The 17,601-nt window shown below is 41.0% G+C and overlaps 1 protein-coding gene across 1 annotated transcript; it reads left to right on the top strand.

Moving 5' to 3' along the window:
• Positions 1-5,241: 5,241 nt before the first annotated feature.
• POU2AF1 (POU class 2 homeobox associating factor 1) lies at positions 5,242-13,365 on the top strand. The gene is made up of 5 exons (XM_044666302.1): positions 5,242-5,494; positions 8,774-8,904; positions 9,326-9,368; positions 9,969-10,234; positions 13,054-13,365. Exons 1-5 carry the CDS (start codon positions 5,407-5,409, stop codon positions 13,363-13,365), a joined length of 840 nt encoding a protein of 279 aa, XP_044522237.1. The 5' UTR covers positions 5,242-5,406.
• Positions 13,366-17,601: the final 4,236 nt, after the last annotated feature.

The raw sequence follows: 17,601 nt of genomic DNA, 5'->3' as shown, positions 1-17,601 counted from the left end.
ATAAAATGAAAAAAAATCCTATTTCTGATGCTTTGCTACCTTGGATGACTTCCCTGGGCCTCAGTTTCCTCATCTGTAAAATGAAAGGGCTGGTCTTTATGGCCTCTGAATTTCCTTTTAGCACTAGATCTTTGACCCCAGAAGAAGAGCTATATGAACTGAATGCTGAGGTCATTCATGCATTTACACAAGGCCTATCTATCCCTTGTAGCCTCAAACCTAGGAGTCTTTGGTCTTATGATCTGTTGACTTAAGGACTAACTCGCTGAACAGCTTCTCTTTGGTGAAAACCCAGTGTGGTTACAGGGGAGGCTCATTAAAACTATAAAGGCAGATATTTTTGCATATTTAGTAGGCGATGTTTTATTATTCCTTAGTCAAGGAACTAGAAAGCCATGTTCATTTAAATCAGTATGGTTCACATGTGCCCCCTGGATTGGGGCCCCATGGGAGCCAATGGCACCCAGAGGTGGGCAGTACCAGCCCATGCTGGCTCAGCTCTTGCCCGACAGGGCTGGAGGTCTCTAGTGGGGCCGCAGCTGTAATAGCCTTATTTTTTGTGAGCTGGAGCATGTCCGGAGGTTCAGCAGGGGGAACCGAAATGTCTGCAGCTGCCTTTTTATACCCTCAGGTTTTCAGTTGTTCGCCTCTGAAAAGGGAAGCCCATGTTGAGGTCTGAATTCATGGGTTTTTCCGTAAATGAAATATCTTTTTCCTTCGCCCCAACTGGCGGCTTCCAGTGATGCAGAAAGTCAACAGGGTTAAAATTTCAAATCCCCCAACATGCCATGCCAAGGGAAACTGGATGATGGCCTGCCTTGTTCTGGCAATGTTTTCCCTGGTGACTCACCCTTGGAGACCAACTGGAAAAACAAAGGGCGGTTGAGCCCCAGGAAAAATGGCGATGATGCTTTTGGGCCCATGGTGGTGTCCCATATGGTAATATAGGTATGGCTGTCCCAGAATCCCTTTGTCTTTTCTCTTGGAGGAGATTGTGGTTAAATAATTGAGGGAGTCAGGTGTGCCCTGGATGTTTCTTCTCAGATAGCTCTAGGATTTTACTATCTTTAATGACTATTTTTCATTTTGACCATTTTAAAGATGAGCTGTGTCTGGAATCTTGGTGCTATGAGGGAGTATAGCTGTCATTGAAGATTTCTTTTTCCTTTCAAGATTGTGGAGAATCAAGACTCACAAGAGTTGCTATAGAATTAGAAAGACAGAATTGTAGATTTAGGACTATAAGGACCATGATGCAGTGGTATTCTTTGGTCAGTGAGAGTCTATTGTTAAATCTTCAGTGTGAGCATTTACATCATAGAAGTCAGCAAATGTTATAAATTAGGGTTTGATTTGTTGTTTTGTTGATTTTCTAGACTTAAGAAAGTGATGGAGAAAATGTTAATAATACAGATTCTTCTTTTTTTTTTTTAAAGCCCTTACTTTCTGTCTTGGAATCAATACTGTGTATTGGTTACAAGGCAGAAGATCAGTAATGGCTAGGCAATAGGGGTTAAGTGACCTGCCCAGGGTCACACAGCTAGGAAGTGTCTGAGGCCAGATTTGAACCTAGGATCTCGTGTCTATAGGCCTGACTCTTAATCTACTGAGCCACCAAGCTGCCCCCAATACAGATTATTCTTAAAAGTGTGTTGAGCATATATTATTTCCCCTAGAGTGCTGGTTGTTGAATATTTTCCAGTACTGAAAAACTGTCCAAGTCAACTTCATTATTTTACATATATGGACACAGGGGTCCAGAGAAATAAAACCACTTGCTTAAGATCACAGAAGTAGGAAAATATGGCACCAGGAATTAAGCAGGTCTTCTGACTCTATATCCAAATATCTTTCCACTGTATTGTATATATTATTGCCGTTTACAAGTATATCTGCTACTAACCAGCTGTGTGGCCTTAAATAAAGCCCTTCCCCTTTCTGGGCCTCAGTTCTCTCTTATTCATTTTTATTCATTATTTATTCATCAACCACGAGTCCAATAACACTCCTCAGCACAAGCCTGAACTAGATTCAAATATAATTGGGAAACGCTTAACAAAATAAAACAAAATAAATGATAAAACATAAAGAACATTTGAATTTATATTATATATATAAAATATACATTTTATACATATGATTTTTATGTAGTTTGAGTAAATAGCATTGTAATGACATTTCAAGGAATATATATGCCACTCTGAGATCCTTACGTAGGTACGATCATTTCTATTTGCATTAGACACGACTGAAGACTTCTCAAGTCCTTTCCCCTTTGACTACTCTGAGACCTTGCCAATAATAGCATAACAAGAGTCACCCACCAGTTTCTGATTGGTGGCTGACTGAGGCCTCTTCAGGATTTGTTCTGAGGCTTCCAGGATTTCACTGGAATTGTGCTCCAATATACGCTCCAAACTAGCCTTGTCAGTGGGCATTTGCTCACTAGCCCAGGGCAAAAGGATGTTTAAACCAGAGGAGGAGTGAAAAGGCTGATTTCCTTTCTCTTTATCCTGAGTTGTGGCTGGGCAGCCGAGAGGTCAGTTAGGGAGCTCTGGGGGCTTTGTAAATATTTGCAGAGTTGATCTCAACATGTTTAAGTATCAGAATGAAATTGCAAGGAATGGGAGCCTGGGAGAGAGGCAAACATATGGACAGAATCACCTCAAAGAGTCTGTTTTAGCCTCTGGATAGACCTCTGGGCTTATTCCACAATGCCCTGTATCCAGAGACTTGGTTTATCCCATGTGAGCAACATGTACCTTGGGCCAAGAGAAATGGAATGGACTCCCTTTGTGTCCAACATCCAATAGCTATGAATGTGCCTCTTTGGGGAGAATTCTCATTCTGCCTGAACTGTATGTTTATGGGACTGAGCTCAGATTGCATTCCGTCCACTTTGAGTTGAGATTAAGGATGAAAAGGTCAGGACATAAACCCAGTTCTTCCTAATTCTAAAGGTGCCTGCTAGACCTTGATATCTCTAATGCTCATTTCACAGATGGCCACTGATCCTCAGAGATGGCAGGTTAGTCGTCCATGATCACAGGGCAGCTAGGTGGCACAGTGGAGAGGGAGCTAGGCCTCCAGATGGGAAGTGCTGGATTCAGATTTGGCCCAAACACTTCCTATCTGTTGTGACCCTGGACAAATCATTTAACCTTAATTGTATACTCCTTACCATTCTTCTGCCTTAGAACCAATTCATAGTATCAGTTCTAAGTCAGAAGGCGCATTTTAAAAAAAAATGTCTATGATCATCACATAGTTGGAAATCTGATTTGAATCCAAGGCTCCTGATTTTGTTTTTTTTAATTTAAAACAATTTTTTAATTTAAATAATTAATTTAGAATATTTTCCCATGGTTACATGATTCATGTTCTTTCCCTCTTCTCATCCTCCCTCTCCCCTTCCTCCCCCCACCAGAGCAAGGCTCCTGATTTTAGAAATCAACCATCAAAACAATTTTTCTAGAGGACAACTTTGACCATATCATCTGTATATTTAATCAACTCCAGAGACTCACTGTTGCCTCTGGAATCAAATATAAAATGCCAAGTTTGGCTTTTACAGCTCTCCATAACCTGGCCCCTTCCTACATTTCCAGTCTTCTAACTCCTTACAACTCTCCCCTAATCCTCTGGGATCCAGTGACACTGGCCTTCTGGATGTTCCTTGAACTAGATACTCTATCTCCCGACTGAGCAATTGCACTTCTGTGTCTCCTTCTACATACCTGGAGCCCTTTCCCTCTCCATCTCTGCCTCCTGGGCTTCCCTGATTTCCTTTAAGTCTTAGATAAATCTCACCTTCTTAAAGAAGTTTTTCCTGATCCCTCTTAATACCAGAACCTTCTCTCTGTTGATTATGACCAATTTATCTTTGTATATATCTTTTTCGTACAAAGTTATTTGCCTTTTGTCTCTCCTAGTAGACTGTGAACTCCTTTGAGAGCAAGGTCTTGCCTTCATCTTTGTCTGTATCCTCAGTGCTTAGCACAGTGCCTGGCATGTAGGAGGGGCCTAATAAATGCTTATTTGGGGCAGCTAGGTGGCTTAGTAGATAGAGTTCCAGGTTTGGTGTTGGGAAGACCTGGGCTCAAATCTGATTCAGATATATCCTAGCTATGTGATCATGGGCAAGTCACTTAACCTTAATTGCCTAGCCCTTACTGCTCTCTCCCCATCCCTTTAAAAAAAGAAACAACCTTACCGTCTATTTTATAATCAATATTGTATTAGATCCAAGGCAGAATTGCATTAAGGGCTAGGCAATGGAGGTTAAGTGACTTACCCAAGATCACAAACCTAGGAAATATTTGAGGTTACATTTGAACCCAGGACCCCCTGTCTCTGGGCCTGGCTTTTAATCCCCTGAACCACCTAGCTGTGCCCCTCCACCCCATCTCCTTATTGCTCTTCTCACTTGGAAATGATAGAGTATTGATTCTAAGACAGAAGGTAAGGATTTTTGAGATAGATAGCTAAATAGCTAAATAAATACTTGTTGGCACGACTTGACTTGAATCTAGTGTGCTACAGTGTTTCCTTAAAGGCTCTAAGATATGTTGTGGCAGCAGATATATTGTAGAAGCAACTACTCATATAGTTACTAGGAACATGTCCACATGTAGTAATTGGGAGCGATCCCCATTACCTAGAGCCAGTCCGGACTTTCCGTCACCTGGAGACGTGAAGGAGGTAGAGAAGTGGTGGCATGCTGGGCTCATATTACATCTGTTGACACAAGTTCCATGGAAATGCAAACATTGGATGGTATCTCCCTCCATCCACAAGCCTCCCTAGATTGATTGGAAAGCAATAGAAAGCAATGATTGGTGGGATTCTAGAAGTACCTTAATGCAGATCATGTGTCTCACTTCAGGTGGTCAGGAGGTTTCCATGGTATTTCTCAGAGCTCGCTATGCAAATCAGGGGTAAAACAGCTATGAATCGATTTCTTTTGGGAGAAATCTCATTATGCCTGAATATATATATATATATATATATATATATATATATATATATATATAACTGAAACCACCTTGCACTTCACTCTGAATTTTCGTTGATAATTAAGAGGTAAGCATGTCTCTTCAGCCAGTTTGCTTTGGTTAAAGCTTTATCTAATCTCTCTGACCCCTATAAAGGTACTTCCTGATTTTCATTATGTTTAGAACCCAAAAGGAAAGATTGTGGGACCAGACCTAACCCTCAGACCCTGCTTCCAGAACTCTTTAGTGAAACACTTCTTATTCTGGGAGGAGAGACTGCAGCGAAGAATGTTCCTGCCCTTTCTTTCTGGTTGTCAGTATAAGGGAAGTACAATTGGTTGGGATGAAGGAGAAGATGATGGTGATATGTGCGGAAGTGCCTTGATTCCAGGAGGCTAGGTCAATTGGACAGATGGCCAGAGATTTTCTTGAGGAGACTGCCTGCCTCACATCTGGAGCCTCAACACCAGCTCCAGGGCTGAGAGGGTACAGCTGCTTCAGTGAGTTCAGGTTGGGGGAGTATTTTCTTCCCATTTTCAGGGTGAATGGCATCTTGGTACCCCATTCCTACTCCTCACCCCCTGCAATGGCAGTACTAAAAAAAACAAAAAAACAACAACAAAAAAAAAAAAAACAAGAGAAGAATTTTATCAGTTAGTTATTTACAGAACAAAGTCCAGCCCAGGGCCTAAACTGAAGGATCTGGCGGGCTTAATAGATAGCCACACTTCCTGGCCTTTGATACAAAGCCTGGGTCACCCATATCTATAAGTGATAGCAGGTCCTTTCTGGCAAAACTCTGGGGCTGCAGTCATTCTGATACATGTGGAAGGCTGAACCGGACTCTGGGCTTTGTTTTGAAGCCCATAGAGCAGCCCTCTATCAGTATCCACTAGCTCACATGGTCAAGATAGATGGGAAACATATTGGGGGGAACGGGCTAGAAAGTGTCCTGGGTACAGAGTTCATGTTCAGGGACATCACTACAAGCTCCATTCATGTAAAGACTGAAGGGAAAAACTAGCTTTCTTATCTCAAGACATATGGCCCAATGACCACTCAAGCCTTGCCAATCCCAAACCCTGTTTATAGGGACCATCCGTTTACCTTCTTTGCTCCTAGTTTAAATGGTTCTAGAGGAAGTAACACCCATGTGCAAATTGGGTCCTCTACAAGCGCATGTTATCTAATCTCAGTTGAGTCATCACTTTCTTTCCTTATTGACTTTATATCACACTGCCCCCAGGAGCTATTTGAATCCATTTTTCTACAGCTTCTTATATTGTTCCTTCCACCTTGTATGCAGCAGAGGGCCTCACCTCCTACTTTATCCAGAAAACACCAGCTGGGCCACCTATCATGAACTCCTTCCTTTCTTCTATTTGACACATCAAACCCATTCAGCATCATCTATCATTGATTTCTCTTCTTTCCTCCATCCTCAGACACAAAGATTACACTTTTCCTTGCCAAGGGCAATGTTTCTCCTTTGTGTCTGGATCCCATCCCAACCTATCTCCTCCAGAAGCTTCCTCCTCCCCACTTCCCACAACCCTCTCTCTAGTCTTCAATCTTTCTATCTCTACTGGCTTCTTCTCCTTTACCTACAACATACCCAGGTTTCTGCCATCTGAAAAAAAAAACCTTCAAGGGTCAGCTGGATGGCTCAGTGGATTGAGAGCCAGGCCTAGAGATGGGAGGTCCTAGGTTAAAATCTGGCCTCAGACACTTCCTAGCTGTGTGACCCTGGGCAAGTCACTTAACCCCCATTGCCCAGCCCTTACCACTCTTCTGCCTTGCAGCCAATACACAGTATTGACTCCAAGATGGAAGGTAAGGGTTTAAATAAACAAACAAACAAACAAACAAACAAACAAAACCCTTCACTTGATTTTGCCATCCACTCAATCTATCATTCTAAATTGGTCCTTCCTTTTTCCTAGCCAGGATCCTAGACACAGCTTCCTTACATTGCAAAATCCAATGAGCTGTTTTCATTCTTCTTTTTCCTGGATACCTCAGCATCTGACATTGATGACTACCTCCTTTCTCTTCCCTAGGTTTCTCCAGTATTGTTTTCTCCTGGTTCTCCTCCTATCTGTTTGACTTTCTACTTGACTGGTTTATCTTCCATGTCCTACTCCTTTACCATAAGTGTCCACCAAGGTTTTGCCTTGTACTCCTTTATTTTATCAGGTTCTTAGCTTAAGATATATAAACTTTAAAATGTCTTAATCCATAGATAACTGTATTTTGATGCAATTGCTTAATAATCATATGTATTTTATTTTATGCACTTAAAAGCATTATTCTGAAAACGGGTTCATTGGCTTCATCAGACTGCCAATGGCATCCGTGACCCCCCAAAAAATGTTAAGAACCCCTGCTCTGTACCCTCTCTTGGTGATCATCACCGTCTAGAGATTTAATGACTCCCAGATTTATCTAATTAGTCATAGTCTCTCTTCTGAATTTTCCAATTGTCTGCTGGATATTTCAAACCGAATGTTCTGTAGGCTTCTCAAACTCAACATGCCCCAGATGGAACGTTCGTCTTTATCTTTTGCCCCTCTTCTTCTCAAATCCATCCCTGCTCCATACCTCCCGCTTTCTATTGAGGTTAACACCTTCCTTTCAGTTACTCAGGTTCACAGCCTCATAGTCATCTTCCCTCACCTCCACATCCAGTCAGTTAAAGTCTTATGGATCCTGTATCTTCAACCTTTCTCAAACCAATCCCATATTTATTCATATGGCTGCCACCATAATCCAGGCCATCATCATCTCTTTCCTATACCATTGCAAAAGCCTAGACTTGGAGTCAGGAAGACTTTAATTCATACCCTGCCTCAGATGAACCAGGCAAGGCACTTAATTTGTGTCTGGCTAAATTTCTTCATTCGCAAAATGGGGTTATGATAGCACCCATCTTACAGAATTACTAGAAGAATCAAATTAGTATATGGAAAGCACTTAGTAAATTTCAAAGTCCTATAAAAATGTTAGCTATGATGATGATGGTGATATGATCAAGGAACACAAACACCCAATCATAACTAAGGATATGAAAGAGTTTATGATAAGCCTCACATGAAGGCAGTAAGGATTTCAAACAATAAAAAGCATTTTTCATCAAAGAAAAGTTATGATTTAGATAGATGTTAAAAGAGCAGGAAGATGGGGACAGCTAGGTGACTTGGTGGATTGAGAGCCAGGCCTAGAGATGGGAGGTCCTCCGATCAAATCTGTTCCCTGACACTTCCTAGACCCTGGGCAAGTCACTTAACCCCCATTGCCTACCTTTTACTGTTCTTCTGCCTTGGAACCAACATACGGTATTGATTCTAACATGGAAGGTAAGAGTTTAAAAAAATTAGCAAGAAGGGTATTTCAGGAAGGAGAAGTAAGATTGCTAAAGGCAAAGAGAAGAGACCACACTGCCTCTGTTCAAGGAGAGTTGGAAGAACTTGGCAGAAATGGAAAGAAATAAGATTAGGAAAAAAAAGATTGAGGCCAGATTGCTAAAGCCTTTGAACATGAAAGGAAGGAGTCTGAATTTTATCTTGGAGTCAATCAGGAGACATCGAAGATTTAGGGGCTAGGGAGTAACATGACGAACGTAGTGGTTTAGGGAGAATCATCTGATTTCTCCTGCTGGGTCCAGACCTTGGCATATTTGGGTGAGTAGGAAGAGTCCCTAAGGTAAGAGAAAACTTTACCTAGGACAAGAAATTGTAAAGGGATGGGCAATAAGCACGGAATTAAATTGTACTTTACAGCCTCTGCTCCTGAGCAGACACCGGTGCCACCACGGCCATACCAAGGTGTCCGTGTGAAGGAGCCAGTGAAAGAATTGCTGAGGAGGAAGCGTGGCCTCGCCAGTAGTGGACTCACAGTGGCCGCAACCACGGTGAGGAGACAAGTCATTGCAAGGAGTGGGCTTGGATGAAGTGGAGCCAACACTGGGACCATTCCCCTGCAGGGTGGGAAGTTATTTTTGGGATGACTCCAGAAGGATTCATGAACCTGTGCCAAGATGCTCATCATTCAATGTTGGCCAGGGATTCTCAGTTTAGTGAGCTTATGTTTATTATTGGCATACTCATTAGGTGCCTCATTACAATTTCCCCATGAAGACAAGGACCATTTTATTATTGTCTTTGTATCCCCATTGGTCAATTACCATATCTTGAACAAAATAGCTGGTTTGAATTGAATTAAATGAAGGAGAAAGAGATCAGGGATGTTCCATGGTCTCTGGGAAGACTAAGTTTGGGAGCCACTCAGAATCCAAAGGAATCCTTAACCTGGCTGTGTCTTCTCTGCTTTAGGTGGTGTTGCCCCATCAACCCCTTGCAACCTATGCCACAATGGGTAAGTCATTTTTGGTGCTTGTATCTGGTTCTGGCCTCTCAGTAAGCAGAAGTGGTATAGTGGAATAAAGTCTGGCTGTAGAATCAGAGGTTCTGGGTTCAAATTCCATCTCTGTAACCTTGGGTAAGTCTTCTAGGCTTTATTTCTCTCATCGCTAAAAGAGAAGAATCAGGGGCAGGTAGGTGGCTCAGTGGATAGAGTGCCAGGCCTAGAGATGGGAGGTGCTAGGTTAAAATATGGACTCAGACACTTTCTAGCTGTGCGACCATAGGCAAGTTACTTAACTCTGCCTAGCCCTTACTGCTCCAATACATCATATTGATTCCAAGACAGAAGGTAAGAGTTTAAAAAAAACAAAAAACGACTAAAACAAATGGGTCAGGCTAGTTGGCTTCTGAGTTCTGTTCTCTTCCCTAGTGCCTCACCTACTCTTTGCCCTTAGATGAAAAGAAAAAAAAAAAACAAACTTAAAGAACAGAGATCTGATTTTTCTGTCTTTGGTTTTGTTATCAACCTTGGATAAATCACTCCATCCCTCTCATCTCTTGGATTCGTCATCTGTAAAATAAGTTCTTATATTCTCTAATTCTTTCCTTTCAGGGCCATCCTGCCTGGACATGGAAGTCCCTACATCCACGGTGACAGAAGAAGGGGCCCTTTGCACTGGTTGGCTCTCCCAGCCTGCTCCTGCCACTCTGCAGCCTCTGACGCCATGGACACCCTACCCTGAGTACATGCCACATGAAGGTGTCAGTTGCCCTTACTCTACTGATATGTATGTTCAGCCTGTGTGCCCCAGCTACACCGTGGTTGGACCCTCATCAGTGCTGACGTATGCCTCCCAGCCACTCATCACAAACTTCACGGTACATTTATAATTCCCAGATGTTATCCCCAAAATGAAGGGCATTCACTTGTCCCTCTTGGGAATTCCTGATGATGCTGAATGATGGAAAGTTTTCTTTTTCCCCCTTTCTAGCCCAAATCTTTTCAGCTCTTTCTGGAAATTTAATCTAATATACACGTCAGCTTTGATAGTGTAACATTAACTCTGTATTGATACTAATTGTCACTCTCTTTGGGGTGGATTGCCAAGTTCAGTCCTTCTTTTCCTAGCTGCCAAAAGATCTAGACGCCTCTATTGGACTCAGGACTCAGTAATTTTTTCTACTTTTGTGTGCCCAACTCTAAATGATTTGGCATTAGTAGCCAGGGAATTTATTAATTCAGAGCTAGCTAGCTGGGTAGTGGATAGAGCACTGGACCTAAAGAAAGGAAGATCAGTTCAAATCTGTCCTCAGACAGTTGTCTGATCCTGAACAAGATATTAATTTCTTTTCTCTCATTTTCCTCATCTGTAAGATTGGGATGATGATAACACCTGCCTTCTAGGGTTGCTGTGAAGATCCAATGAAATAATATTTATCAAATGCTTTGCAAACCTTAAATCTCTATATAAAACCTTATATTTGTTCATTCAAATCAGTGAGATGGCATGGCTCTATGGTAAAATGTTGTACTGAAGTTCAAAACCTGCCTAGATTTGTGACCTTGGACAAGTCACTTAATTCCTGCCTCAATTTTCTTATCTGCAAAATGGTGATAATATTTTCCCTCTCACAGGGTTGTTGTAAGGATAAGATAAGATAATGTATGTAAAATGCCTTGAAACCTTAAAGTTATAAATGTTGTTCCCTTGTTTCATTTGTGTCTGACCCTTCTGACCCCATTTGGGATTTCTTGGCAATGATACTGGAGTAGTTTGCCCTTTCCTTCACCAGCTCATTTTACAAGAAAGGAACTGAGACAAACATGATTAAGTGACTTGCCCAGGGTCACATAGATAGTAAGTGTCTAAGGCTGAATTTGGACTCAGGTCTTCCTGATTCTGGGCCAGATGCTCTATCCACTGCATTACTTAGATATAAATATATAATAAATAACACCTGTATATAAATGTTAGGCACAAATCATCCATGCAACGACACTTATTAATCAAGATACTTTGGAGTACATGCTGGGGGGGGGTGGGGAATGCAAAGATACGTAAGACATGTTCATTGTCCTCAAGAAGAGTATCATCCTGGGGGGATGCTTTAATGCTTTAACTTATGCAGGATTTTATTGGTGAGATTATTTATTCCCTCCTTCAGTACAAATCTCAACCATTGTCTGACTACTAGATAATCTTTATGAATTACTATGGCTGAAAATGTTATCACTTAGTAGAATACCTTCAGAGCCAGCGAGGTGGCATGCTGGGCAGATTCCTGAACCCAGAATCAGTGAATCTCAGTTCAAATTCCACCTGAGATACATACTAGCTGTGTGACCATGGACAAGTTATTTTATTTCTGTTTGCTTCATTTTCCTCAACTGTCAGATGTGAATAATAGCAGCATTTACCTCCAGGCTTGTTGTGAAGGTAAAACAAACTAATATTCCTAATGTCCTCAGTACAGTGGCTGGCACATAGTAGGTGCTCAGTAATTGCTTTTCTCACATCCTTCCTTCTGGTAATGAGCCTAGGTCCAGTCATTTGTGTAGTACAGTCTTTTGCTGAGCCCAGACAGGATATAAATACACTATATATGTATACAAATAAAGGAAAATTGGAAGATTCTGGGATTTCTCCAAAGTGAGCAATTAGCCACTCCCCTACCCCCTACCTCCAGACTAGGTCCCTTAGATGGAGCACTGGGCGGAGTTAGGAAGAATATGAATTCAACCTGCCCTTACACACTTACTAGTTGTATGACCCTGGGCAAGTCACTCACTTAACATGTTTGCTTCAGTTTCCTCAATTATAAGATGGGGATATAATACTCCTTACCTGCTAGGATTGCTGTGAAGATAAAATGAGATAATATGCGTAAAGTGCCTGGCATATAGTAGGCACCAAGTGAATGCTATTATTATTTTTTATTAATCTCAGTACACCCAGAAATAGTTTGCATTCTAGACCCAGCATATTCACTTCAAGAGACTCATCTCTACTGCATTGCTGGTGTAGACTAGAGGGTCATATATCAGTATTTCCTCTTAGATAAAGCTCAGGACATCTGGCTTCTGTGGTGATGGGACCAGCTATATAGGCGAAATACGTGGATACCCTCTGCGCCAGGATTTGAAAGCTACCACAAAATGCCAAAGTATCATCTCCTCAGCCTGCCTGTGGTTTCCATTATTAGAGTTGCTTCTTTGGGTGCAGCATGGAATCTTCAGGAGGTCACCATTAGCTTGCACATATGACCAGAAAGGGGCCATACATTCTTGATGAGGAGTCATTGTGCTATTCACCCCAGGGTAATTGATGAGATTAGTCCTCAGCCTGCAGATCCAGGGACATTGAGGACTGAGAAATGGAACAGATAAAGGTACTGGACTAAAAAACCTAGAACTCATGCCTACAGGGCTCTGATAGTTGTGGGCAATGTGTCTGGTCGGATACTCATGCACCTGCTCATTCCTGTAAGTATTATTCATAAGAAACAGAAGGGAAGATGATCAAAGATCTAATTTTTCCCTAGGGTGATCCTTAAGGACCTAAATGGAACCTCAGGGGTAAGAGATCAGGAAAGGTCTGGGATGAGAACAAAGCCCACTTAGAAAGTGAACCAGACAGAACCTTCCCTCACAATGTAATGGACCTCCTCTGTCCTGTGCTTTCTCATTCTTCCCACAGACTAGGAATGCCACGCCAACAAATGGGCCTCAGCTGGATGGTACGGAGCACCAGGCACCTCTGACTTACTTCTCATGGCCTCAGCCCATTTCAGCTCTGCCCAGTTCTACCCTGCAGTACCAGTCCCCAGCTCCTTCACTGCCTGGGCCACAGTTTCTACCCCTTCCCATCTCCATCCCGGAGCCAGCCCCTCAGGACCTAGAAGATACAAGAAGGGCAATCAATACAATGCCCATAGAAAAACTGCTCCTGGAAGAAGAAGAAAGTGATACATATGGGATGAACCATACTCTGTCTGTGGAAGGGTTTTAATACCTGGTGTTTGATTTCTTCCTGCCTGATGTCATACTATTTCTTGAATATAGGTTGTGTGACTACATGTGGGATACAGTCTGAGGCTAGTGCTAAAAACATGGAATCTTAGAGCTAGAATTTGAAAGATCACTTTACAGTCTTTTCCTTCTCTTCCTTCCTTCCTCTCCCTCCTCCTCCCATTTTTCTACCTTCTTGTTTCTCCTTCCCCCTTTCCTTCTCATTTTCCCTCTTCCCTCCTCTCCTCTCATTTCCCTCCTATTCTCTTTCCCTTCTTCCCTACATGCCCGTCAGCTTTCCTGCCTTCTAATCTTCTTGCCACCCTTTTTAATTTTTCCCTTCTTCCCTCCTTCCCTTCCTCCTCCAAAAAACATTACAGATTTTGGAGCCTCAGCATTTTATTTCACATTTGCTCAATTCAACCAACCAACCAAATCAACAAGTATTTATTAGCATCTACTATGTTCTAGGCACTGAGCTAGGCACAGAACAAACAAGGACAAAAATGAAAACAACCCTGACTTCAAGGAGATTATATTAGATTGGGCAATTTTTTGTGTCTCATTTTTCCCTTAGAAGAGTCCCCCTTTGGGAGTATATTGTGTGTCAAGGTAGTAGTACCTCCTCAGTATCTGAGCCCCATTATGCTTACTCTGCCCATCTTTGTAATTTTGACATACATGAAATTTTTCCCTCCCATATTCCCCTGCTTCCCATTCCCTCTTTTGACCTTGCCAACATCTTCTGAGAAAGACAGCCAGGCAGAGAGCTGGTGCCAGAGTCCCTGAGCTTACACTTTTCACAGTTGCTTCTTTGTTTGTGATGAGCTGTGTTGGACAGATTTACAGTTCACATGGCAAGACCACAAACTGCTGGGGCTCAGGGGTAGGGAGGGACTGATGGTAATAAGAAGAAGGAGAAGAGAGACAGTGCCAAAAGAGTATGTATATGACTTCCAGGAGAGAATGACAGAGGGGATAGTTGTGATGTGGGTACAAAAGAGGGATAGAAGGGAAGGGACAGTGTGGGAGAGGAAGTGTCAGAGGGGGCAAGGGCCATGTATATTTGTGAGAGAGACAATATAAGATGGGGAGGGGAAAGAGGAGGTGGGGAGGAGAGTATGATAAAAGAAAGGGACAGAGGGAGGGAAGGAATTATAGGATCATAGATTCAGAGCTTGAAAGGACATTGGAGGATATCAAATCCAATCCCCTAATTTTACAAATGAAGAAACTGAGGCACAGAGATTTGAAGGGACTGCTCAACTATTAAGTGGAAGAACAAGGATTCCAACTAGACCATTTGATTCTAAATCCAGTTACTTTTTCCACTCTGCATCCATAAGGAGGGGTGGTGTGCTGAAGGAGTTGTAGAGGCAGAGGAAGGACTGACCCAGCTCCACAATGGTATGGTTGTTTAGAATTGACAATAAATTTGAGTGGGGGTGGGGAGAGAAGCATTGCTTTAGGTTGGGGTAGAGGTGGGACATCAGAAAAAGACTGGTATAAAAGACAGAGACACCAATAACACTTTATTTTGTAAAATTTTTAAAATGAAAATTAATTAATTTAGAATATTTTTTCATGGTTACATGATTCATGTTCTTTCCCTCCCCTATTCCTTCCCCCCTCCCATAGTCAATGAGCAATTCTACTAGGTTTTACATGTATCATTGTTCAAAACCCATTTCCATATTATTTATATTTTAAATAGAGTGATCATTTAAAGTCAACATCCCCAATCATATACCCATCGAACTATGTGATCAATCATGTTTTTCTTCTGCGTTTCTGTTCCCACAGTTCTTTCTCTGAATGTGGATAGCGTTCTTTCTCATAAGACCCTTAGCATTGCCCTGGATCATTGCATTGCTGCTAGTAGAAAAGGCTATTACATTCGATTGTGCCATAGTGTATCCGTCTCTGTGTACAATGTTCTCCTGGTTCTCCTCCTTTCACTCTGCATCAATTCCTGGAGGTCATTCTAGTTCACACGGAATTCCTCCAGCTCATCATTTTTTTCAGCACAATAGCATTCCATCACCATCAGATACCACAATTTATTCAGCCATTTCCCAATCAATGGACATCCCCTCATTTTACAATTTTTGGAATATTTTTGTACAAGTATTTTTCCCTATTATCTTTTTGGGGTACAAACCCAGCAGTGGTATGGCTGAATCAAAGGGTAGGGAGTCTTTTAAAGCTCTTTGGGCATAGTTTCCATATTGCCTTCCAGAATGGTTGGATCAATTCACAATTCCACTAGCAATGCATTAGTGTCCCGATTCTGCCACAACCCCTTCACATTTATTATTTTCCTTTACTGTCATATTGGCCAATCTGCTATGTGTGAGGTGGTATCCCAGAGTTGTTTTGATTTACATTTCTCTAATTATGAAAGATTTAGAACACTTTTTCATATGCTTATTGATAATTTTGATTTCTTTATGTGAAAACTGCCTATTCGTGTCCCTTGCCTATTTATCAATTGGGGAATGGCTTGATTTTTTGTACAATTGATTTAGCTCCTTATAAATTTGACAGGTTTTTGCTATGAAGATTTTTTCACAATTTGTTGCTTCCCTTCTAATTTTGGTTGCATTGGTTTTGTTTGTACAAAAACCTTTAAATTTAATGTAACCAAAATTATTCATTTCAAATTTTATACTATTCTCTTTCTCTTGTTTGGTCTTAAAATCTTTCCTTTCCCATAGATCTGACAGGTATACTATTCTATGTTCACTTAATTTACTTATAGTTTTCTTTATATTCAAGTCATTCACCCATTCTGAGTTTATCTTGGTATAGGGTGTAAGATGTTGATTTACACCTAATTTTTCTATTACTGTTTTCCAATTTTCCCAGCCATTTTTGTCAAATAGTGGGTTCTTGTCCCCAAAGCTAGGATCTTTAAGTTTATTGTACACTATCTTGCTGAGGTCATTTACCCCAAGTCTATTCCATTAATCCTCCCTTCCATCTTTTAGCCAGTTCCATATTGCTTTCATGGCCACTGCTTTATAGTATAGTTTAACATCTGGTACTGCTAGGCCCCCATCCTTCACATTTTTTTTCATTAATTCCTTTGATATTCTTGATCTTTTATTCTTCCAAATGAACTTTGTTATAATTTTTTTCTAATTCTATAAAAAAGTTTCCTGATAGTTTGATAGGTATTTGGGTAGGATTGTCATTTTTATTATATTAGCTCATCCTTCTCATGAGCAATTAATGTTTTTCCAATTATTTAGATCTAGTTTTAATTGTGTGGAAAATGTTTTGTAGTTGTGTTCATATAATTCCTGCATTTCTCTTGGCAAATAGATTCCTAAATATTTTATATTGTCTAGGGGTGATTTTAAATGGAATTTCCCTTTCTAACTCTTGCTGTTGAGTTGTGTCAGAAATATATAGAAATGCTGATGATTTATGTAAGTTTATTTTGTATCCTGCAACTTTGATAAACTTGTTGATTATTTCTACTAACTTTTTAGTTGATTTTCTAGGATTCTTTAAGTACACCATCATATCTTCTGCAAAGAGTGATAGTTTAGTCTCATCATTGCTTACTTTTATCCCTTCAATTTCTTTTTCTTCTCTAATTGCTATTGCTAGTGTTTCTAGTACAATGTTAAATAATAGAGGTGATAATGGGCATCCTTGTTTCACTCCTGATCTTATTGGGAAGGCTTCTAACTTATCCCCATTGTGGATCATGCTTGCTGATGGTTTTAAATATATACTGTTTATTATTTTTAGGAAAGGTCCATCTATTCCTATACTTTCCAGTGTTTTCAATAGGAATGGGTGTTGTATTTTGTCAGTCAATAACACTTTATTAAGAAAAGTAAAAGCATTGCTTTAGATGCTGATAAGTGAATTTGGAGACTGTTCCTGGAAGAGGTCTCCCAGAAGATCTTGGCAAATCTCTTTACAAACGGAAGTAGTAACCTGGTTGGAGAGTCCTGTCCTATAGAGGCTGCTAGATGGCCCACTGGTTAGAATGTTGGGCCTGGAGCCAGGAACACCTGTGTTCAAATTTGACCTCAGAAACTTTATAGTGACATGACTTTAGGCAAATTACTTCACTTCTAGCTTCTGTTTGCCTCAATTTCCTCAACTGCAAAATGGGGGTGATGATACAAACTCTACCTCCCAGAGTTGTTATATCTAGCAGATAGTAGGCATTATATAAATTCTAGCCATTATTTTTTTTATTAGTTTCTGGCCCTGT

The sequence above is a fragment of the Gracilinanus agilis genome, chromosome 3 (genome assembly GCF_016433145.1).
Source record: "Gracilinanus agilis isolate LMUSP501 chromosome 3, AgileGrace, whole genome shotgun sequence".
Taxonomy (NCBI): Eukaryota; Metazoa; Chordata; class Mammalia; order Didelphimorphia; family Didelphidae; genus Gracilinanus; species Gracilinanus agilis.
The sequence above is the reverse complement of the archived record's forward strand: the minus strand, read 5'-3'. Positions and strand labels throughout refer to the sequence as shown.